The following is a 25,155-nucleotide window of genomic DNA, read 5'->3' as shown; positions in this document are numbered from 1 at the left end:
TTACCTCTGTGCCTTTGTCCCTTCTTGGTCTTCTGCTTTGAACATGCTTCAGGTTTTTGCTCAAATTTACTTTCTCTGGGAAGTCTTACCTGCTCACTAGACTAGCTTAGTCACCCGCTAGGGTGGCTTGTAGTTCTGGTACTTTTCCTATTAGGGTTCATGACACTTTATTATAATTATTGGTTAATTATCTTACTTCCTGCCAGACCAGGGTTTGTCAACCTCGGAATGACGTTCCAGAGTTGACATTTTGAGTTGGATACTTCTTTGCTGTGGGGGCTGCATCCCTGGCTTCTACTCAGTAGATTCCAGTGGCACAGCTTCCCCCTCACCCCTAGTTGTGACAACCATAAATTTCTCTAGACACTGCCGTATGTCCCCTGGGGGAAAAATTGCCTGACTGAGAACTACTGCTCTAGACTAAGCTGTTTGAGGCACAGCCCGCATTCGGTCTGTTCAGCTTCGCTGGGTCGGTGAAGCTTGACAAAGGAGACGTGCAAGTTGGGTCTTACGGGCTGAGCAGGTGATCACCAACACACAAGGACATGGAAGGGACATTCTGGGGCAAGAGGACAGCACGTCTAGACTCTCGTAGTGTGACATGGCCTGGCACATTCCTGAGGCTGGCGGCTGTTCGGTACGGCTAGGATGTGGCTGCCCGGCTAGGATGTGGCTGCCCACGGCAGACAGACAGGAGCTGATCCTGGAGGGGGCGGGTGCGAGTCCCAGAGGGCTTGTGTGTCACACACACGTGACTTTGTCCTGTAGGCCAGGGGTTTTCAGCTGTAGTGTTGCAACATATGGGTGTGTTGTAGTCACTTCCGAGGCGTTTTGAAATTTATGAATGAGTCACCTAAAATAAAAAAGCAATTAGAGTGAGACTATCCCTCTCACTCACTTGGCGTTTGATGTGCTTCCTGCAGTGGCAGGGGGAGGGGTTGACCTGTGCTGACCCCCACACTGTGCATGCTGAGGGGAGTGTGCCTCACGTGAGCTTCACGACCCCAAGTGTGTTGTGGGCAGAAAAGGGGCCGAGGGCTGCTGCCTACAGCTCCAGGAAGAATCATGCATTTTTAAAACAGGCCAGTAGCACTACTAAATCTGCATTTAGATCAAACCCTTTGACTGCAAAGTAGAGAATGGATGGCAGGGAGAACCTGGAGTGAGGGGGACCAGTTGGGGGACTAATGCTGTGGGCCAGGTGTGAGACACCTGAATTGAGGCAGGGGCAGGAAGGATGGAGGGGAGGCTTTGGATTTGAGTGCTGTGATGGGGTAAATAAAATCAATAGGATTTTGCACATGGGTGAGGGAGAGGAGGGCAGAGGAAGGGCTGGGATGCCATCTAGGTTTCCAGTTTGATGGATTATGGATGGTAGGGTAGTAGGACTTTGGGAGGTTCCAGGTGATGTTTTAGGCACGTGACAGTCGGGAGCTGTGGGAGGTCACTGTGACAGTATCTGGGTGAGAATAGGGGCGTGGGAATCCTCAGGGCAGAGAAGAAGCAGAGGCTGTGGGTGAGGTTGTTCAGGAAAAGTCTAGACTAAGAAGGGAAGAGAATTAATGTCAGCACTTACTGGACGGCTGGACTCAAGGGGAGAGTGGAGGTTGAGAAGGAAAGGTCTGAGAAATGGGATAATCAGGAGAGAGTGGGAGAAAAGAGTTGCAAAAAGGGTGCAAAGTGTCTATTTGTGTCCGTCAGCAGGTTTGCTGGGCTGGATGGCATTTGAGACCCTCACACTATGAAATTCACATTGGCTCTTGTCCTTTCAGGTGGCAGACATTCGTTGGTGGACTTCTGCTTCATGTCTCATGGAAGCTGGGTTGCGTGGAGATCAACAGCAGTCTCAGGTATAACAGCCTCTCTGTGCTTGACTCATGTTCACACCCTGCTTGCTTTTGATACTATTTAATTTCTTTTTTTTTTTTTCAGAGACAGGGTCTCGCTCTGTTGTCCAGTCTGGAGTGCACTGGCATAGTCATAAGTCACTGTAATCTCTAGCTCCTGGGCTCAAGGGATCCTCCCACTTTTGCCTCCCAGAGCGCTAGAATTATAGATATGAGCCACCTCACCCAGCCTGATACTATTTAATTTATTATGGTGTTGCACTGGGAAACACAGATGTTTGAGTTGTTTGGTCTCTTGGGTCCCTTCTAACCTTGAGATTCAATGATTTTATAATCAGAGAAAACTCTATACAGTTTTTATGGTTAATAATGCCACTAATATAATATTAAAATTAATTGGGGCCAGGCACAATGGCTCACGCCTATAATCCTAGTACTTGGGAGTAGGCGGGAGCTCAGGACCAGCTGGAGCAGCACAGTGAGACCCTGTCTCTACAAAAAATAGTGAAATTAGCCGGGCATGGTGGCATGCACCTGTAGTCCCAGCTACTTGGGAGGCTGAGGCAAGAGGATCACTTGAGCCCGGGAGTTTGAGGTTGCAGTGAGCTATAATGACAACACTGTACTTTAGCCTGGACAACAAGGTAAGACCCTGTTTAAAAAAAAAAAAGTTAATGGAGATATACTTTTTTATAATACCATATTAATTTGGCTTTGTTTTAGATCATAAGATCACTATGAATGAGATATATCAACTTTAAATTTTTTTTGTAAATTTTGTTTTAACTAGTCAAGTGCAGTAGTGAGAAGGGAGCAAAGAGTAGATCAAGGAGTTCAATCTATAACTGTGAGCAATCCCTCGAGATAACTCAACTGTAAACTTTTTATTTTGAAATTATTTTCTACTTACAGAAAAGTTAGACTAGTACAAAGAACTCCCATACCTATTACTCACATTCCCCAGTTATTATTTTACCATGCTTCTCCTACCATTTTCTCTTGAAGTACTGTGTGTGTGTGTTTATGTGTGTGTATGTGTGTGTGTGTGTGTGTGTATGTGTGTATGCACTCTGTTGCCTGGGCCAGAGTGCGGTGGTGTGATCATAGCTCACTGCAACCTCAAACTCTTGGGCTCAAGCAGTTCTCCTGCCTCAGCCTCCCAAGTAGCTGGGACTACAGGCGTGTACCACCATGCCCGGTTAATTTTTTCTGTTTGGTAGAGACGGGGTCTCGCTCTTGCTCAGGCTGGTCTCAAACTCCTGACTTCAAGTGATCCTCCCACCTGAGCCTCCCAGAATGCTGGGATTACAGACATGAGCCACTGCATGCACCCCCTACACCCTTAATATTTTGAAATTAAAAAAACAAAATCCGTTCCTATTAAACAATATCTCCCCATTCTCCCCTCCCCCCAAATCCCTAGAACCACTGTTCTACTTTCTATGTCTACCTATTCTAGGTACCTACTATAAGTGGAATTGTACAATATTTGTTCTTTGGTGTCTGACTTATTTCACTTAGCATAATGTTTTCAAGTTTCATCCATGTTGTAGCATATGTCAGAATTTCATTCCTTATTAAGGTTGAATAATACTTGTATGTATATACATTTTGTTTATTCATTCATCTGTTGATATAATTCTTTATACTTTTATTGATTTTTTTTTTTGAGGAGTAGGTAATCAATGACTAGTAGAACTAGTCAAAGATTCTCAAGATTATTTCCCTGGAAGAAGTGATGCTATGACAGTAGAAGTTTGACATCCACTAGACATGTTGTCCCTTGGACTTGATAGTATGAGGCTGGGTTCCACCCATCTCAGAAGATCCGTAGTCACATCCCCTTTCAGGCCCCTAGCTAAAATTCTTTTTTTTGTTCTTGGTTTTTTGGGGGATGGGGAACAATGTCTTGCTCTGTAGCCCAGGCTAGAGTGTAGTGGCATCATCATAGCTCATTGCAACCTCCAACTCCTGGCCTCAAACGATCCTCCCTCTTTGGCCTCCCAAAGTGCTAGAATTACAGGCATGAGCCACCGTGCCCAGCCACCCCTAGCTAAACTTCTTACAGGCCTTTTCACCTCTCTCTCCTGGACTTCTCTAGGTGGTTTCATAGTCACACATATGATGTCAGCTCAGTTAAACTTCTTGTCAAAGACCCCTGTGTCTGGGTTTTTAGTGAATCTCGTGGTTAGTAACTATTGGCACAGCTCAGGATTTCCAGTTACCATGGGCCCTTGGCAAAGGGGTGTTACCAGATGGTTAGCAGAAGGATCCAGAACCAGTGTTCTTTCATGTGTGCTCAGGCTGGGTTTGTGTTTGCTGTGGCTGCTGTTTCCTACTGGGCTTGGTTTTCTGATTATGTCACTCGGGAACTGAAGTCCAGCTTTACTGAGTAACGATGTACTTGTGCAGAGATAGCAGAGGTTTGGCTCTACTAAAAATGGAAACTTTACATCAGAACAAAATTTTATTGTTTTTTATTTTATTATGATTATTTTTTGAGGTAGAGTCTTGCTCTGTTGCCCTGGCTAGAGTGCAGTGTCGTCATCGTAGCTCATTGCAACCTCAAACTCCTGGGCACAAGCGATCCTCTTGCCTCACTCAGCCTCCTGAGTAGCTGGGACTACAGGCGCATACCAAACGCCTGGCTAATTTTTCTAATTTTAGTAAAAACGGGGTCTCTTTCTCCTGCTCATGCTGGTCTCGAACTCCTGAGCTCAAGTAATCCTCCCGCCTTGGCCTCCCAGAGTGCAGATTGTAGGTGTGAGCCATGGCACCTGGCCCCAAACAAAATTTTAAAGAAAGAAACAAAAATAAGAAAAAACATTGGAAATAGCAGGAAGACAATTTGGAGTCCCGGAGGTTATTATGGAGCAGGGATTATAAAGGTAGGTCTGGAGGGTGGGTCCTAAAGTGGCACTGAATAGCATGTGTCACAGAGAACTCATTTAGACTGCCCTGTAACCTGGAGCACAGAGTCCCAGAGTCCCCCTCAAATGAGCCTCAGGACCTGGCAACACATTGCTTATACTGCAAAGAAGCCGCATCTGCTGTGTCTGTCAGTCTCTGGCCATGTCACGTATTGGCTCTACCTAGAGACCTTCTGGAGTCATTCTCCTCCCAGGATGTTTGCCTGGAGACCAGTTGTTGCCACCAGTCTTGGATGATGCCCTCAGAACCGTCTGTCTTGGGACAGATAGCACTGTTTTACAGCCACAGGCGTGTTACCTTGGCAGCTACTGCTGTTGCCAAGCCATTGCAGAACACTGAAGTGATTTTTCCAGCAGATGCTGAAGTCCTTTGCTCAAGGCTTCCCGTAATTCCAAAAAGTGATCCTAAAAGAACATTTGACCTGTTCATCTGACCGGACATCTGGTAAGCACAGTGAGACCATGGAATTCTTTTTGGATTCTGGACCAACTGTCAGGACAGACTCAGGTGTGATTTCTTTGGAGACTTCAGATGTAGTCCTCTAATTCCTGTATTGCCAGGCTACATGTTTAAATAAAAACACTTCAAAAGTAATTTGTAAACTACTTGCCACTTTTTGCCCATTATCAATAAGAGAGCAAATCTTGAACTCTCAAGCTTTTAAAGATGACACATTCTAAGTTAAAAATTCTATGCCACAATACCTTTGTGACAAGAGATTTCCGAGATGAAAAGAAGCCCCCACCCCTTAATTTTCCATCAAGAATCTTTACTGGAGAACCATAACAAATTTCTTTGATAAAACCTACAAGTTAACTCAGCACTGTCCATAAAGAAATGAGAAGTTAACCAATTAGGGTCCAGATTGTAGTAATATTTATTTTTTTAATTAATTATTTATTTTTAGACATAAATTTTATTTATTTTAGAGATAAATTCAGAACAAAATAAGAAACCTGGGTACACGTACTATAGTGAACTTTACAATTCTCTTGTGCCGGCAGGCTTTATATATATATATATATATATATATATATATTTTTTTTTTTTTTTTTTTTTTTTCAGACAGGGTCTCATGCTGTCACCCTGGCTGGAGTGCAGTAGCATAATTGTAGCTCACTGCAGCCTTGAACTGCTCAAGCAATCCTCCAGCCTCAGCCTCCTGAGTAGCTGGGAGTATAGGTGCATGCCACCACACCTGGCTAACAAATATTTGTTAATGGGCTATTATTTCATTTTGAGTGACTTGAAGTTTTATAAAAAGTAATCTTTGCTCATAGACGAAAGTTAGCCCCCAAATTTATGTTTTTGATACTTTTCCCTGTTGTTTTCTCTCCAGAGGAATGCTTTACATATATATGTAGAAATTCCTTTTTGGGGTAATGAAACCAACTTTCAGGAGTTCCTCAGGAAACATACTGAAAGCCACTGAAAGAACATAGTATTGAATAAAATCTGAGGGGTGTTGGCATGGTGATTATGGTAATTTGGGGGAGAAGTGTCCCTGAGGCCAGGGAAGGCAAAAGGATGGGATTTTCTGACCTTGGACATGGGTTAGCTCCTGCAGGTCATGCCTGTGGCTCCCAGGCACAGGAGGTGGCTGAACTCCAGCTTTGTTAATAGACTGCACCTCATGGCGCTGTCTCTGTACACGAAGCCCCTTTCTGGCCTCTCCACAAGGCTAAGTGAATGTGTTAAATGTAAAATTCCTCAGCCCGTGAGCTCACAGGCATTATGTGTTGCCCATTAGCTTGGATTTTCAGCCAGTCATGGCTGTGTACTGGCAAGGTGCTTGTACTGAGATTTCCTTCTTTCTCACCTTTGTTAGAAACAAGATTTGCATCTCTTCTCTCCTGCTTCTCTTACTGTTCAGGAACCTGGGAGACTCATATATATTTTTTTCTTTGTTGACTACATTTCTTCATGCCCATGTCTCCTCTGTTATCCTGTGCTGCGCCTGCATTCTATCTCCTGAGGCTCACTCAGCGACACCGCTGGCCTTGGTCCTCCCGGGGGGAGGGCTGAGGTGCATGGGGTGGCGGCGGAGGGCGACTGCCCTGACAGTGGAGGCTGTGGGGCGGCAGCCTGAACACTGCACGGGGTCAAGGCCTCACCATGTGGTGGGGAGGGAGAGTGGTGGCCTTTCAAACATGGCAGCGGTGGGAGCTGCCAACTGGTTTCTCCGAGACTCTCGCTGGCCCTCAGGGATTGTTAGAACCTTCCTGAAGATGACAAGATTTCCATTTCAGCATGAACTAGATTACATGTGGAGAATCTTGGACTAGGGAATGAAACATGAAGTGGAAGAAGTGATGATTCTCCATGTTTAGAGAGGTGGGAAAAAACAGTGAGGAAAGTGCCCTGAGAAATGGAACTTTACAGAAACCCAGTGGTTGCGTGGGCCTTCGTGTGGAGTCAGGGGCACTGCCTGTGTGTGAAGCCTTGGATACTACAGCTAGTACGTTCTACAGGTTGGAACCCAAGCTGCCTTATCCTAAGTCATGGCAGCAAATGAGCCAGGAGTAAATATTGTAGGCTTTGTGGGCTATACGGTCTCTGTTGCAGCTACTCTGCACAAAAGCAGCCATAGACAATACATGGATGGGTGTGACAGTGTGCCAATAAAACGCTCTTTCCAGAAACAGGCCGCAGGTGGGACTTGGCCCGTGGGCCATAGTTTTCTGTCTCCTGCTCTAAATTGTGTTCTGTGGGAAACAGTATTGTCACAGGGCTCTTGGGTTCAAGTAATATTAGGACTGGACTCTGTCAAGGGAATATGATCCTCCCTGAGTCAGGAGGAAGAGTACAGAGTGAACAAAAAAGTTCCAAGGAAAGCAGGAAGAAGGGAGAAGAGGGGCAATAAGACTGAGGAACACAGTCACCAGACCAAAGAAATGGAATCTAGGGCTCTTCTGTAATTAGCGAGTTAATATATGCACAAGTCCTTTGCAGCTGTGAAGCAAATATTGACTTTCCGGTTGTGCGGTATTACTATTTTAGGCAACGCCGACAGTCAACGTAGAACCTTGGTATCCTGCCCTCATTAGTTCATGTTTGGAAACTGTCTTTCCGGCCACTAGGGGTCAGCGTAACACAGAATGTTCAAGATTTCAGCTCAGGGAGCCCTTCCAGCACCCATGAACAGATAAACTGGGGAGTGTTTTCAGGGAGCAGATGTTCTCTCAATAATGCATGCTCTATTTGAAAAACAAGTGATTTAATTTAATTAGCCTTCATCTCAATAACAACAGTTTTATAATCCGTGCCAACAGACTTTTGTTTGCTTCCTGTAAAACGCTTTGTTCGTCAGGGCTCTTAGGGATGGTAGAGTGGGCATGCAAACAAAAAACAAGCCCATGATTCAAACAAGATGCAGTGTTTGTGTTTATAAATCAGTTAAGAAAAATTATGTATCACCACAATTTTCAAACCAGACCTCTTGACAAATAGTCCTTCGAGATGGTAGGGTCTGCAGTCTGTCAAGCTAGGAGGCCCCATTCCCTACACACACACACACACACACACACACACACACACACACACATGCATGCACACACTCTCTCACGCTCATGGCTCATGGCTCAGCAGCTCCCCGAGGCCCACACACCATAGAGACCTGAGATCCCACCGGAACTACCTCAAGATTTAGTTCCATTCTTGCCTCCTTTGTGGGCAGCAAGACAATGGAAGGATACACCGGCATAGGGGGCCCCTGTGAGTTAGAGGTGGAGAAAGTGTGCATTCGTCATGTTTCCCTAGTTTGTTCCTGATGCTCAGGCCTCTGGTTATCCTAGAATCAGACAGTGTTAGATCCACTAATTACAGAGTCCAGGTCTGTTTAACCTCTCTGGAAGGTGATTTTGTACCCAGTCATAAACTTTAACACGTGTATCTTTGAATAGCAGTTCCAGTTCAAGGAATTTATCCTGAAGATTATGAAAACACTGTGAATATGAGAATACAGTTATCCCTCAGTATCTGTGGGGGATTGGTTTCAGGACCCCTCTCAGATACCAAAATCCACAGATGCTTAAGTCCCTGATGTAAAATGGCATAGTATTTGCATCTAGCCTATGCACATCTTCCTGTATGCTTTTAATCATCTCTGGATTACTTATAATACCTAATGCAGGCTAGGCACGGTGGCTCATGCCTGTAATTCTATCACTCTGGGAGGCTGAGAAGGGAGGATTGCTTGAAGTCAGGAGTTTGAGATCAGCCTGAGCAAGAGCAAGACCCTATTTCTATTAAAAAATAGAAAAAAAATTAGCCAGGCAAGTAAACATAGAAAAAAATAGCTGGGTGTAGTGGCACGTGCCTGTAGTCCCAGCTACTCGGGAGGCTGAGGCAGGATTGCTTGAGCCCAGGAGCTGGAGGTTGCTGTGAGCTAGGCTGATGCCACAGCACTTTAGCCCGGGCAACAGAGCGAGACTGTCTCAAAAACAAAAACAAAAACAAAAATGTAATGCAACATAAATGCCATGTAAATAGTTGTTATGCTGTATTGTTTAGGGAATAATGATAAGAATAAAAGAGCCTGTACATGCAACCATCCTTTTCTTTTCCCCTAAATATTTTTAATGCACAGTTGGTTGAATCCACATATGTAGAACCCACCTTTAGGGAGAGCCATCTGTATATTCAATGGTTATCATACAGCATTAGACTAGTAAAAATGTACAATATTAACCCATTTTTGTTGAAGTGTTCATACATGTGCATATGGCCACCATTTGGAAGGAGACACAGCAAGGTATTAACAGTGGTTATCTGTGGGTAGTGGCTTGATAATCATGTTTTTCTTGATTTTCTGTATTTTAAAAATTTTCTAGTATGAATAGATACTGCTTTTTAATAAGAAAAAGAGAAATAAATTATTATGTAAAGCAAAATAACTGCCTCCCTTCCAAGATTCTAAGTTCATGTCTATTGAAGAAAAATGTGTGTGTTTTGTTAATGTAGTTAGTTTGTAGTTGTCACAGTTCTAGGTTATATGATTATTTATTGAATTGTATATGATTGTATATAAATATTTATTGAATTGTAACTTGTTAAAATTCCCTCTTAGGGCCATTTCAGAGAGAGAGATGTAGGATGTAGGCATTTTCTGCTCTTATTCTTGCTCTTTAAAACCAAGTAGCTGTTAGTACCAGCTGTTCTGCTCAGAGCAAAGTCTCTGAAGGGCTTGAGAAAAACAGAGGAAGAAATGTCAGTTATGGTCATGAATGGATTCTGTTGCTTTTGTTTCCGCCTTATACCAATCTAGAGAGAGAAGGGAAAAATTATTTTAAGTTACAAAAGTAATACCTGAAGATGCATTCAGCAAATATTTGACTGTCTACTGTGTGCCAGGCATTGTTTTAGGCTCTGGGGATGCACAGTGAACAAAACAGATCAAAATCCTTGCCCTGATGGAGCTGCCATTCTGGTTGAGGTAGACAGACAATAAACACATGGAAATGGAAATATATAATGTGTCTGATGGCAGTAGGTGTACAGAGGAATAAAGCCAAGTGAGGAGCTGGGGGTGTGTGTATGTGTGCACACGCATTCACACCAGTGGAGTGGGGTTGCAATTATATGGGGTGGGTAAGAAGGACACACGGATAAGATGACTTTTGAGCAGAGATCTGAATCCATGAGCGAGCGGGCCATGCAGGTATCTGAGGGGAGAGAGTTCCTGGCAGAGCAAAGAATAGAAAGTCCTCAGGTGCTTACTGACCAGCAATGAGGACAGAGGGAAGTTTTATTTCTACTTACTTGTAAATGGAAACATTATCGTAGATAACTTTACCTACATCCAAGATTGTTTTCCAAGGATTAAGTTGTAGAAGTGAATTTTCTGGGTCAAAAAGGATGCATATTTTTAAGGCTTTTGATAAGTATAGCCAAGCGGTAGTACATATGCTCCAGAAAGGTGCCAGTTTCTATCTCATAGCAGCAAAAGCAGTTGTTGGTTTCATAACCCCCTATTTTACATAGTAATTTTTAAAAATTGCTAGTTTCTTGGACAACACCTGATATAGCTTTAATTTAAAGTTATTTAACTTAAAGTCCTTTTATTATTTAGGAGGTTAAATAATTTTTCGTATGTTTATTGGCCATTTGTGTGTCTGTGAGTGTATGAGAGAGAAAAAGAGAGAGAGAGAGTTACCTGTTTGTGTCCACTCAGTGTCTTTTGGAGAGTTGATTTTTCTCTTACTGATTTGTAAACATTTATTATACATTAAGGATACTAAACTCAGCCTGCTTTATATGTTGCCAGTATCTTTTCCCGATTTGTTAATTATCTGTTGATTTTTTTATGGTGTTTTTCGGCCAGTGCATTTTATGTAGGCGCATCTAGCAATCTTCCTTAATGGCTTCTGTGCTTGGAGTTATGTGTAGAAAAGCCAGAAAGAGCACATTCACCGAGTGCTGTTGTTGCTGCTGTTAAGGTGCCGTGCACTGCCCCCAGGTGCTGTGTATTCGTTCTGTCATCTAATCTCAGTAGCCTTCTGAGCGTTTCCACCCCCATTTTATAAATGAAAAAAGCGAGTTCTCACTGCAAACTGGCTTTAGAGTTGGGATATGGATCCAGGTTTGCCTGACCACATTAAAAGAAAAACTTTAGACCAAATAAATTTAACAGAGTTTATTTGAGCAAAGAACAGTTCGTGAATCAGGCAACATTCAGAACCAGAAGAGGTTCAGAGAGCTCGGCTGCAGTATCCTGGCAGTGAACTTTTGTAGCTGAATGTGGAAGTAAAGAAGTTGCTTGATTGAGCCTGAGCACCAAAGGGAGACCCTGTCTCTACAACAAATAAAAAAAATTGGCTGGGTGTGGTGGCGAGAGTCCATAGTCGCAGTTACTCCGGAGATTGAGGCAGGAGGGTCACTTGAGCCCAGGAGTTTGAGGTCACAGTGAGCTGTGATGATGCCATTGCACTCTAGCCTGGGTGACAGAGCGAGACCCTGTCTCAAAAAAAAATGTGTGTGTGTGTGTGTGTGTGTGTGTGTGTGTTACTTGATTGGCTACAGGTAGGCATTTGCCTTGTTTGGGTGTGGTTCACTGGGAGCTTCCGAGTTACAGCCAATTGGCTGGTTGGCTGTTTGTGATTGACTGAGGCCAAGTTTTATTTTTTAGTCAGTTACAAGCAATGCCTCCAAGTTAAGTTTCAGTTTGCTTACACAAGCGCTCACGGTACAGAGACAACCTCAGGCTAATGGCCTCCTTATTTGCTTCAATGCCACAAAGGCCACATTCTTTCCACTGTAGGAAACCCCGTGCTCTGGCCTTGTGCATCCTTCCTTCCCTCCACCCCTAGATGACCTGGCTTGTACTAGGAGAGAGAACACAGCCCTAGGAAATGTGTGAAGTTTGTTCATCCCTTCAAACTACTGGTTAAAGTTAGCGAATCACTGGAAGTTCCTTGGGAGCAGGAGAATTCATTATAATTTCAAAAGATTTGGGCAAGCACATGAATGTTACAAGATTATACTCTCTGGTGTCTAGAACCAGGTGTGGTGTTCATCACTTTGCTGCCGTATCTTCCTAGAAAATAATCCTTAGTTACAGCAGAGCCAAATAGGATTTTAAAATTATGGTTTCTACATCCCTGTGTGGTCTGAGAGAAAGGAAAAAATAAACAATAAAAAAGTAAAATTGTAGTTTCATTTCTTCCTGAAGAAATGATTTTTCAAATATATTTCAAGAGATGACAAAAGCACAAAGATGCACCACATTTGTAGCTCGTGTCTTTACCTCATCTCCACACTACCCAGAAAAGTGTGAAAACCTCAGTTGTCATAAATTTTATTTGCACCAAGTAACTATTGAAAGGTCTGACCCCTCTGTGTAGTGATAGCACATTAACCGTTGTGGAAACCATGTAAGCCTGAGATCCAAATCCTTCTTCCTGAAGCAGCAAGTGTCAATAATTCTTCAAATTATGTAAATGTAGCTGTTGGCTGACTACACTCCTTGCAGCAGGTTCTCTACCCCTCCTTTCCCTCCTCTCTTTCTCAGCCCATGACTGCTGGTTATCGTCTGACTCTCCTACTAGCTTGTAAATTCCGTGAAGTCAAGGGTTTGGTCTGTCTTGTATCTTCACGTATCTTCGTTGACTAGAATATTGGACTATAACAGGTGCTGAATAAATAGATTACGTTTAGTCCATTTGGGCTGCTATAACAAAATATGATAGACTACGTAGTTTATAAACAACAGAAATTTATTTCTCACAGTTCTGAAGCCTGGGAAGTCCAAGATCAAGGTGCCAGCATATTAGATGTCTGATAAGGGTTTGCTTTCTGGTTCATAGATGGCGCCTTCTCACTGTGTCCCCACCCGGTGGAGGGACAAGGCAGCTCTCCGTGGTCTCTTGTACAAGGGCACTAATCCCATTCATGAGGGCTCCACATTCATGAACTGATCACCTCCCAAAGGTCCCGCCTCCTAATACCATCATCAGGGGGTTAGGATTTTTCAACAAATGAATTTTGAGGGGACACAAACATTCAGACCATAGCAATGAAGAATAAGTTTGTGACAAAGTCTTACCAAACAACAGAAGGCTGTTATTGCTGTTAATGAATACAAGGGAGAAATTATGTTGAAGAAAATATATTTGAGTTTTATTCTCAAAAATGAAGGATAAGGAAACAAAAAAATCAAATGTAAGATATAGTGAACAGTACATTTTTGCTCACTCGAGGACAAGGAGGAGAGGGAGGATTCTCAGACTCTTATATCCAGTTGCCTGCTTGACATCTCTGCTTGAGTGTCCCCAAAGCATATCAAGTTCATAATTTTCAAGACTGAATTCATGATTTTCCCCAATCAAACCTGTTCCAGTTTTCCCTGCCTTAATGCACCAGTCCTAAACCCATTCCAAACTACTCTGCTTACTGTAGCCAGAGCAACCATTTCAAAATGCAAATCAGATCAAATTACACCCTCCCCATTCCTGGGTTTATTCCTCCATCTACTGAAGCTACACTTACCTTCCTCCAATTTCTTCTTGCCACAGGGCCTTTGCACATGCTATATTTATGTCTGGAATGTTGTGTCCCTTGTGCTGCTCTACCTGTCTCCTGTTCCCAGTTTAACTCTGGATTTCATCTCAAACATCACTTATTTGGGGAGGGTTTTCCATTCCTCACTGACTGGGTTAGATGCCCTTGTGGTATAGCATAGTTAGTCCTTTAGTCTTCTTTGTAACATTTATCAGTGTAGTATTTATTGTACACTTATTTTATATGAGCAAAACACACACAGTTCCCACCATTATGAAGCTTACAGTATATTTGGGGGCGGTGGGGAGACATCAATAGTATATGTAGAAACTTCCTTAGCTGACTCTATCAGACAGATAGTGGGTGAATTGAAAGTCAGATAAATCAAGGAATCATTTTTTGATGAAACAATCTATTTAATTTAAGACATATAAATGTGCATTAATTTGCCAATCTTGTGGTAAGGTTTTCCTTTGTGTATGGATTGCTGACTGGTGTTCCCTGAGGTCTTTTCTTGCATAAACAGAAGCATATACTATATGATTTTCAGTTGAAGTAGATTCTTAGAAGCGGAAGGAGAACTTGGACACTTTGAAACAATATTCAAGCAGAGTCCTTCTTGGTTTTTAATTTTCTTTTTCTGTTTTGCCCCACCCATTTACACTCGCCTTGCCCACACTTGTTTTGGTAGCAAGTTTTCCAGACTCTCATTTATTTTTCTTAACAGCAGCTACAGTTTTATGTTGGCGTGGTGGAGGAAAGCAGCTGTCTCACTGACGAGTGCTCAGGAGGGCCAAGAAAGGGCTTTGCAACCAGCCACTTCTGCCGGTGTCTAAAGTTCCGGCATTAAAGCATGTCACTTTCCCTGTGCTGGCCCTTAGCAAGATGACTCTGGACAACAGAAGCACCATGCCTGTGTCACAGTCCCATCTTTGGAGCCAGATACTTACTCAGCTGTCCTGTAGCATTTTCCAGAAGTCTGTTTGGTCCAGCTGACCCTGTGTATGTTTTTTACTAGTTATGTCTTTGTGTTTTGGAGTAGGAGGGTTAAAATACAACATGTTCCCTAGGCATGTTTTCTTTTCCCCACATCCATGGCCACTCAGATACTCTGATGTCTCTTGGAATATGTAACTCGGCAGCTTTCTTTGTTTTAAGAGGGAATAGAGTACAAATGTCTGGGACCTCACTGACCTTGCATTCCAAAGTCCTGGGCCTGCCGCCGTGAGCCCAGCTGCTGTTCCACCCAGTGCCCGTCTTCCTTCCTCCTCAGTGCTGTGCCTGCAGTGTGGGCGCTGGGCTTCCTTCTGCTGCACAACAGCCCGTGGGCCTGGATCCCGTCTCCCTTGATCCGTGGGAGCCTCGTGTCAAGTGGGAAAGCCATTTCCTAGAAGAACAGCAATTGGCTGATGTCACTCCTGAGCCATTGTGACAGAAGACGGCACCCCCCTTTCTCTGTTCACCTTTTGGTTGGGGTTTCTGATGTCTGTGATTGCAGCAGGACTCATGATAACAGAGCAGACACCTCAGATTAATTAGCTGCTTGGTCTGCTACCAAAGCAGACTCATGTTGTATTTGCAGCTTATCTATTTGTATATCAGGTCTCCCATTAGATTATGAGGTCCATGAAGGCAAAGTACGAAAGGGTATTTAAAAGCCAGGGCTTCGGGAGTTTGAGTTTGCTTTGAGCTATGATGACGCCACTGCACTCTAGCCCAGTCTGAGCCTGACAGACCTGAATTCACACTCTGGCTTTGCCATCTAGCAATTCTAACTAACCATAGGCATGTTATTTAAACTCTTTATGTATCAGTTTCCTCATATGCACAATGTGGTAATAATAATAATTGCCTTATGAGATTGTTGTGCAGATTTTTAAAAGACACAGGATATAAAACATTTAGCACAGTGCCTGGTTTGTAGCAAGTGCTCAATAAATGTTGCCTGTGATGCTGTTATTAATAATAATTCTCAGCAACCGGTGAGTTGCTGTCGTAGTTGCTGAATGAATTTATACAGCAAGTAAGGTTCAAAGACCCTTACTAGAGACTGGAAACATTTAAAAGCTCAATTTCCTGGGAAGTTGTACAAATCAGGTCTGATCTTGGATGGAGTGCCTGCCCATGCTAATAGAATTAGCAAAGAACATTTCTTGAGCAGGCACCATTCCAGGAGAGCGGCTCATTGAGTTAGTTGGGATTATTATGTTATATCCTGCTGGAATGGTTTCATTTATTTTTGTTCATTATTAGGATAACTCTGGGAACTCGAATTAGTAGATCAAATGCATTTCTAACTAATGGGGGAAACAAGTTGCAACCTCAGAGATATGCACTGTATGTAAAAACTGGGATTTTGGTTCCAAACTGGTATATCACGATTGAATCCAAGAAATGTGCCCTTTGGAAGTCCGTGAAGATCCCCTGAACCAGAATTCCAGCAATGCCAGGGTAATGGCTGAAGAAGTCAGCATATGGCCACCCAGCTTAAGTGCTATTATAGGGTTCTTTTTCTTATTTTTTAATTTAGCCCTTTGATACTGTGGTTCTTTCTCTTGTGAGTCCGTGGGGCTGTTTGGTATATTGCCTAGGTAAATAGCCTTTTCAATTTTTAATTATTCGGCATGGATTCAAAACTTCTAGACTACTTAAAATTCAAAGAGTGATGTTCACTGCCTTTGAAAAAAATCAGATCTGTTCTCTCTCCCAACCTGCAGCAAGGCCTTTTCCATTTCTAACTCTGGGATCAGTAATGCTAGGTAGTCAGTAGATGACAGGGCTACAGGTAGGATGGCTTTGTCCACCTCTGTCACTCTCTCAGTGGATAAAGACCACATCTCACTTAATGGGTCGGTCAGGAATGTTTAGACAAGCTCTATTGCTATAGCTGGTGCATCTGAAGGGTCAACCCTTCCAGCTAGGTCTTATTTTAATATAAGTGGCAAAAGTATTATGGCTTTTTTCCCCTCTTTCCAGATCTAATGTTTTGACATGGCTTCCTGCTTCAGTGCTGTTTGTGGGTATGATCTATGCTGGATCCAGAGCCTTGTCCAGACTGGTAAGTGTTAAAGGTTTGTGGGGGACAACCTCCTTCACCTTCCCCTTTGATTTTAACTTATTGCACCTCAGATCAATAAGCGACAAAGCGTCAGCTTTAATAATGGTAAAGCTAGATTGGAGAATAAACCTTGGGCCTGAGGCCAACATGGGACTTTTTACTCCTTTTGCTGCACTGAAGTTAACTAGATAACAGGGAAGGACCAACGCACAGGTGGAGAAGCAGAAGAGAGAGTAGCAATTTTTTTGTTTGTTTTTTGGAGACTGGGTCTTACTGTGTCACCCGGGCTAGAGTGCGGTGGTGTCATCACAGCTCCTCGCAACCTCAGACTCCTGGGCTCAGGTGATCCTCCTGCCTTAGCCTCCCGAGTAGCTGGGACTATAGGCATGTGCCACCATGCCTGGCTAATTTTTCTATTTTTTGTAGAGATGGCGGGGGGGTCTTGCTCTTGCTGAGGCTGATCTCGAACTCCTGACCTCAAACAATCCTCCCGCCTCAGCCTCCCAAACCTAGGATTACAGGCGTGAGCCTCCGCGCTGGCTGGGAGCAGTATGTGTGGAGCCTGCCATATACAGGGCCTGCTGGGACCACTTCCCCACGGGGATGCCCCCCCACCCTGCCTGAATGCAGACCCTACAGGGAGCAGGAAGGCAGGGCTCAGCCTGCTCCTGGCTTCTGAGAAACTGAACCCTGCCCATTGCTAATGTGACCCCATGATTGATGGGCTCAGTTGTGGATACAAATTCCTGGCACAGAGTTGACGCCCTGTACGTGGGGACACTAGGACTCCAGTAAGAGAAGCTCTCTGTTCTGCCTTCCCCCTTCTTCCCCTCAGGATTGAGCTCCTCAAGTGCAGGAACTGTGAAGAGCAAAGCTACTTTCAGATATATTATTTGGAACTGCAAAAATTCAGTTATTTTGTCATCAAAGAGAATCCATTAAAACTACCATTAACAGAAGGCGACTTAAAAATCAGGAAGAGCATTAATGCCTCCTCCTGTCTCCTAGCCTGACAGCTAACTCTATTTTATTAGGGAATGGTTGTATTTTGACTTTTGGAAAAATGCAGCATTTGTAAAACAATTTAGTCTTTTTATATAAAATTTGTTGTTATGCTGATCCCTTAGATCTCAGATACAAAAACAGTAAAAACAAACTAATAAAATCCGCCTAACTGGATAACAATGTTATTGTTAGGACAACAACTCCAAAGCTGCCAAATAGCAGTTGGGAATATAATTTTGAAATTAAATTATCATTTTTCTTTCATGATTCATAAGCTTGAGTAGCTGGGATGATACGTACAATGGGGCCAAATCTTCCCGGGTGGGCCTAAGAACTGACCCACAGTGCATGTTGGTGCTCAGCCCAGAGCACAAGCCTTGCACTGGCTCTCTGCTGCCTCTTGGTCCTGTCAGGCTCTTACTGCCTCACTTTACACCCTTTGGCCTGCAGAGTGTAATTCCTCTCCTGCACCATAGACTACAGGATTCAGTAAAACCAATGTGTTGCTCAAAGGCTTTTAAAATTTTTCTAGGGTCTGGATAGTTATGCATGCCAGAATTTGGAAGTTTGAATAAGTAAGGTGTGCTCATAATAATAATACTTTCTGTTTGCACAGTACTTCTTCTTAGTTTTCCAGAGAGATTTCCTTTGTATCTTTCTATGTGATTCTCACAGTCACCTGACATGTGAGGGGTGAGGCAGATGCTAATCACTTGACAGAGGAAGAGGCGAAGGTGTGAAAGTCTTGCTAACCTGCCTCTAGTCCCAGGTAGTGGCAGCTCTTCTGATTCCTCACCTTTTGCTTTTCAGGTTTGTTTCTTTAGGACCAATGCATTTGGATTTCAGAGTGGGCCTGGGGTATAGTAGTCATGTATAGCCTTAGACTCTTTTACTTGCAAGTGTTAGAAAGCACAAAAACTGCTCTAAGCAAATGGAATATTTACCGGTTCATATAACTGAAAAGTCATAGGGTAGAAAGAAACTTCAGGCATGGCTTGATCCAGAGGTTCCAATGACATATTCAGAATCCAGTTTCTCTCTTTGCTTTTCACTTCTGCTGTCTGTCTTTACCCTGTTTCACAGCCAGGCCCTCCTTTCACGGGTATTGTTAACTCCAGGCTCACATCCTCATACCTTTCATAGAAAGAGACTGTCTTCCTGGTAGCTCCTGCAGGAATTCCAGGCATCACTCTGCTTGGATCAGTCAGGGCCACTGCCCATCCCTAGTCTGAAAACAAGCCAGGAGGATGGAATTATGTTGATTGGCCTGCCCTGAACCATGGCTTCCCTGAACCATTCACTGTGGTTGGAGAGACTTGGAGCCCTAGGTATATAGGACCCCCGCTCAGATCCCATAGACTGAGAAGAGGGTGTGGTGGATCTTCAGTATTGGGGTGCTTTACCATAAAAGGGATATGGATACTATGTGGCCAAAATCCCTCTAAAGTCCATTGTAAATGTCAATCTAGCACATTCTCAGGCAGGTGGGGAGTTCTGTAACCTAGAACAATGTTTCACAAGCGGTGATTCACAGGTGTGCCAGTCTTTGAACTCTTTGTTACCTGTTCATGAGATCAACTTCAACACTAACCATACTGTTAGTTGAGCTGGCACATTATTTTCATAGCAAGACTTTTTGAAGAAGAAAGCAATGCATTGATTTACATTCTCTTGCCAGCTCCGTATTTTCTCAAGGACCAGCACTTTGAGTGGCATTGACCCAGAATACAGCTGCCCTTATTTATTTGAGAGACAGGGTCTTGCTCTGTTGCCCAGGCTGGAGTGCAGTGGCAGGATCCTAGCTCACTGCAGCCTCGAACTCCTGGCTCAAGCCATCCTCCAGCCTCAAGCCTCCCAAGTAGCTGGGACTACAGGTGTGTGTGATATACCACACCTGGGTATTTGTCCTGTTTTTTTTTTTTTCTTTTTTTTTAGAGAGGAGGTATCTCTACGTTGCCCAAACTGTCTTCAAACTCTTGCACTCAAGCTATCCTCTGGCCTCAGCCTCCTCAGTAGCTGGGACTACAGGCACATGCCATGGCACCGGACTTAGAGCACAGCCTTCTTTAATAAGCGAAAAGAAGCTGTTGCAATTCAAACTCTTTGAACAAAGATAAACAACCAAAACCAAATATACACAATTAGAGTGGGAGGAGGGCAGAAAGGAGATAGTTATTATTGTTTTTGAGTAAAATAACTCAACCCAGCATCTTTTCTTTGTTTTCTGAGCGTTTTGTTTTTACATAGTTGCTTAGAAATTCATAGGGGGGATAAATACATGAGGCGCTCGCTCGTGCAGTCTGTGTTGGATAGAAAACAGGCATCAATATGCTGGTGCCAAGCTGTCAGTTTAATGAATCCATAAGGTATTGGGGGGAAATGCTCAGTTAAAACTGGTGGATGTGTTGTTATGCAAAACACTTTCTGGGTAGCTCTGCTCCCTAAAGGCCTCCTTTATCTGACAAGGCCTTGAAGTTCTGTTCTCCTGATGCGCAGCTCCTGGGAGGAAGCTAAGTTAACTCTGCAAAGTTGTTATGGGAAAAGCTCTCGGTTGATTTTTCTAACTGAAACTCACAACCGAATGATATACTGAGTTAAGGGAAAAGAGATTTTTCTTCTAGCTCTCCATTAAGCAAATATTTATTCGGGACCTACTATGTGCTGGGGGCTTAAAGACAAATAAGACCTGGTTCCTGACCTTGAGGAACTGAAAGGGATTGGGGGGGTGCAGTGCTAGACACACAGCTCACCATGGGAACAGCCGCTTTGAATATTCAGTGTTAAGCATGTGCTGGCCACTTTCTGTTGCCAATCTTGATGACATGTGAAGGTGGACTTGCAGTAATATAGTCCCTTCTATTTGGGCAGATTCGGGCCCAGCTTTTCTACACTGAATAAGGTCACAGCGATGATCGCTCTGCTGGCATGAGTGTCAGTCTTTGGAGGGACAGTAGGACTTTGATGGGTCGTTATTACTCTTGTTATAATTTCCTGGTCTGAAGCCTTCCCAGCTAGACAGGATTGTCTTACAGCCTGTGCTGGCGCCTGTTCAGAACAGATGTGCAAATTCATGCATTAGTGAGCGTGCTGGTGAGAGGCTGTCCTGGTGTTGGTGATTTGCTCAAACCGTGCAGTTTTCTTGCTTAGGGGAGGCCAGGAGCAGCAGTCGGAGGACTCTGTGAATCTCAGTTAAGGCATCTTGACAGGACTGGAATTGGTTTCCTTGCTGAGCTCTTTGATCTTGGTTCTTCGTAACTACTTGTCATGGTTTTTCTCTTTCACAAGCAAAACTTTCTTTCAGCATGTTGGAGGTGGAGATGGGATGGAGCTTATTGGTGAGAAAGCACGTGGATAATTAAACCCACGTGGAACAAGTTACTCAGTTAAGCAAAATGGGACCTGCGGGTCCCTTCTTCCTTTGCTGGGCTCCGATATCACAAAGGAATTGGATCCACAAAGGAGGAGAATGCAGGTGTTGGTGTAGAATGGAGATTCTGCCCCTAATGTTCCAGTTACTGCTGATTAGAGGCAGCTGTCCTCTTTTAATGTTTTTTCTTATCACAGGTGATCAGAGTTCAACTAGAGGGATTATTTTTTTAAATGTGGGCTTGGTGGCAATATAGTAAACCTTTCCCCAGATTTTCATTATCTTCTTACTCCATCTAAAAATGTTTCCTATAACTCTTACAAAGTGGCTTGTTAAAATTGAACTCCTCAGGGAAAAGCTTCATGACATTGGGTTTGGCAATGATTTCTTTGGATAGAACACCAAAAGCACAGGCAACAAAAGAAAAATAGACTAATTGGACTTCATCAACATGAAAAACTTTGGTGCATGAAAGGACACTATCAACAAGGTAAAAAGGCAGCACATAGAATGGGAGAAAATATTTGCAAATCACTTATCTAATGAGGGATTAATGTGTAGACCTTATCGCGAACTCATAAAACTCAACAAGAAAAATTCAAACAACCTGATTGAAAAATGGGCAAAGGACTTGAGCAGACATTTCACCACAGATGATATATAAAGGCTCACAAGCTCATGAAAAGATGCTCAGCGTCATTAATCATTAGGAAAATGCAAATCAAAACCATATGAGATACTACTTCACACCCATTAGGATGGCTATTATCAAAACGACAGAAAATAACAAGTGTTGATGAGGATGTGGAGAAATTGGAACCCTTGTGCGCTGCTGTTGGGAATGTAAAATGGTGCAGCTGCTATGGAAGACGGTATGGCAAGTCCTCAAAAAATTAAAAATAGAATTATCATATGATCCAGCAACTCCACTTCTGGGTATATACCGAAAGGAATTGAAAGCAGGGACATAAAGAGGTTTTTGTGTACTCATTTTTATTTGGCTATTATTCACAACAGCCAAAAGGTGGAAGCAACCCAAGTGTCTGTCAACAGATGACTAGAGAAAGAAAATGTGGCCTATACATATTAATACAATAGAATATGATTCATCCTTAAAAAGAAAGGAACTCCTTCACATGCTACTACCTGGGGGAAACTTGAGGACATTATGCTAAGTGCAATAAGGCAGTCTTTTTGTGACTGTATGATTCCATACTGTGTGATTCCACTTAGATGAGGTACCTAGAGTAGGCAAATTCACAGAAAGTAGAATGGCGGCTGCCAAGGCCTGGGTGGAGGTGGAGAATGAGTTAGTGTTTAGTGGGTACTTTCAGTTTTGCAAGATGAAAAAAGTTCTGGAAATGATGGTAGTGATGGTTGCACAACAATGTGAATGTAGTCAAAGCTACTATACTGTACATTTAAAAATGATTAATGTGGTAAATTTTATGTTATGTATATTTTACCACAATTTTTAAAAACTAAAAAAAAAAAAAGAAAACCTGAGTTCCAGAAGTTTTCTTGAGGATTATGTGAAAAGGCAAGGGTGACAATGTGTTCTTACTTGTCTTACTCAGAACTCCTTTGGGACGCCGTGGGGTGTGCTTATTTAGCTTCACTGAATTCAGGTCTAGGTACCTGGGTAACAGAGTGCGAAAAACAGCGTTTGTTGAGAGCAGGCGAGTCTGCCCACCGTGCCAGCCTGTGCGTAGCTGAAGGACCGATGCCCCACTTAAGCTGTTTCTTATTCCTGGGCATCTCTCTTAGGATTAGCATTTTGCCAAACAGGAAGAGCTCCTGGTATTGTAAGATATCTGTTTTTCATACGACAAGGCTCCTAGACACAATTCAGCTGCTTTAAGTGATGTACAGATGAGGAACAGAGATGGCCTCCAAGCTTGTACTGGAGATGGGGACAGAGGGCACTCTAGTCCTCTGCCCTCAAGGAGTTTGCCATCTAATGGCAGAATAGTAAGATTAATGTAAATAAACACTTAAATCTATTTCACGCTAAATCAATTTATGAATATTCATGTATGTATATAATATGCATATTCAAATACCACACCATCTTCCAGTTTATAAAAATAATCATGATTAAAACAAGCACTTTTGGCTGGGCGTGGTGGCTCACGCCTGTAATCCTAGCACTTGGGAGGCTGAGGCGGGCAGATCGTTTGAGCTCAGGAGTTTGAGACCAGCCTGAGCAAGAGTGAGGCCCCATCTCTACTAAAAATAGAAAGAAATTATCTGGCCAACTAAAAATATATATATAGAAAAAATTAGCTGGGCATGGTGGCACATGCCTATAGTCCCAGCGACACGGGAGGCTGAGGCAGGAGGATTGCTTGAGCTCAGGAGTCTGAGGTTGCTGTGAGCTAGGCTGACGCCACGGTACTCACTCTAGCCCAAGCAACAGAGCGAGACTCTGTCTCAAAAAAAAAAAAAAAAAAACCAAGCACTTTTATGAAGAGAATTTTAGAAGAAATCTAGGTAAAAGATAATAGAACTAAAAAAAAAAAACAAAAACTAGAAGTAGAACTAGATGAGACCACAGAGAGATTTAGTGCCCAGAAATTCATACTGTAATAGCTCACAACATAATGACAGTTGGGTGGTGAATTCAGGTTTCAGCATTCTGAAGCCGAATAAAAAAGTTAGAAGACTGTCAGTGCTTGTAGGGTAAGAGCAGAGCCATTGCTGAAGAAAACCAAAGCTCTTCGTTGCTCTCAGGTCTGAGGGGGAGTTTCCTGACTGGGTGACTCAGTGGGGCAGGTCTTCAATAGCAGCCTTAAACACAACAGCCACAGTGTCTAGGATTCTTAGCGCATTTGGAGGCATAAAGACATAGTACAGTTCAGTAGGAGCGTTCTCTGGGGGTAAAAACCACATATATCTGGTTATCTGGCTCCATTCAGGCGTAGGCAGTTTACCCTTAGACAATCCTCCAAGAGCAGTATTTCTTACCTGCACAATTTTGATAAAAATTGCTCAGCCGACAGTTCAAAGTAACTTTCTTTAGCAACGACCTAGAGTGCGATTATCTGTATTGTAGATTAAGGACACACCTCTGTATTCCAAAACGAAAAGTAGGATTGATCTTCTTTTACAAAAATTAAGAAGGTGACCCAGGACTTGTGCGTGAATAAGGGAGTCATTCACACCTCTGCAGAGTGTCCCAAGGGGCCTGTGGGCAGGGCCAGGGATTTCCATGGAAAACTGTTCTAAATTCCAACACCTGCACAAATAACAATCAGGCTTTCAAAATTCCACTCTGGGAAGCATGGGAATAATGAAATATTTCTAAGTAATAGTTACCAATTTCTCTTCATAGCCAAAAAAAAAATTTCAATGGTATGTGGATGAAATGTTGAATTTTAAACTAATGGACTCTAAGAATAAATTAGTTGCAAATTGTGCCCTTAAGTAATTAAACTAATTGCCCTGCAGTATAGTTTAATTTGGTCAATGACATTTTGACAGACTTATATCTAAAATGATGATTTTATGGTCGTTGTGTTGGGCCGTTTTTCCTGATGAAAGATGGTAGGACCTTTTGTTGTTGAGGCCATTCCTGGAGTTTTGACAGTGTAGAAGAACATAACTTATTTTTCTGTTTCTCTTTAGCAGCAAGTATATATCTAGATCATCCAACAGTGGTTTCAAATGATGAAGAGTCATATTAAAAAAAAAAAGACCCAGAACACATCCCTCAGTTTTCTCATCTGTATAATGGGGATGTTAATAGTATCTGTCTCATAGAGTTATTATGAAGTTTAAAAAGCAGTTAGAACAGCGTCTGGCACATAGTACTTAATATATCTTAGCTACTATTATTGCTGTTATCATTTCTCAGAATATTTAACAAAAGTAAGTCCTGCTAACCCTACCTCCATAGAGATAATAAAGGGCAGGTTTTCTAGAAGAATCGGTCACTAGACGATCTCCTG

General features: G+C 42.9%; 1 protein-coding gene across 14 annotated transcripts in view; it reads left to right on the top strand.

Moving 5' to 3' along the window:
• TMEM241 (transmembrane protein 241) overlaps window positions 1-25,155 on the top strand; it is a 108,566-nt gene that overhangs the window by 7,135 nt on the left and 76,276 nt on the right. For 13 of the 14 annotated variants that reach the window (XM_045527533.1, XM_045527535.1, XM_045527542.1 and 10 more), the window contains exons 3-4: window positions 1,773-1,850; window positions 16,752-16,833. In XM_045527533.1, coding sequence (XP_045383489.1) covers window positions 1,773-1,850; window positions 16,752-16,833 — 160 coding nt within the window. The remainder of the gene's footprint in view (window positions 1-1,772; window positions 1,851-16,751; window positions 16,834-25,155) is intronic. The other variant, XM_045527541.1, reaches the window with a different exon arrangement.

This window comes from Lemur catta, chromosome 16 (assembly GCF_020740605.2).
Source record: "Lemur catta isolate mLemCat1 chromosome 16, mLemCat1.pri, whole genome shotgun sequence".
Lineage (NCBI taxonomy): Eukaryota > Metazoa > Chordata > Mammalia > Primates > Lemuridae > Lemur > Lemur catta.
This window is presented reverse-complemented; position numbering and strand designations above follow the sequence as displayed.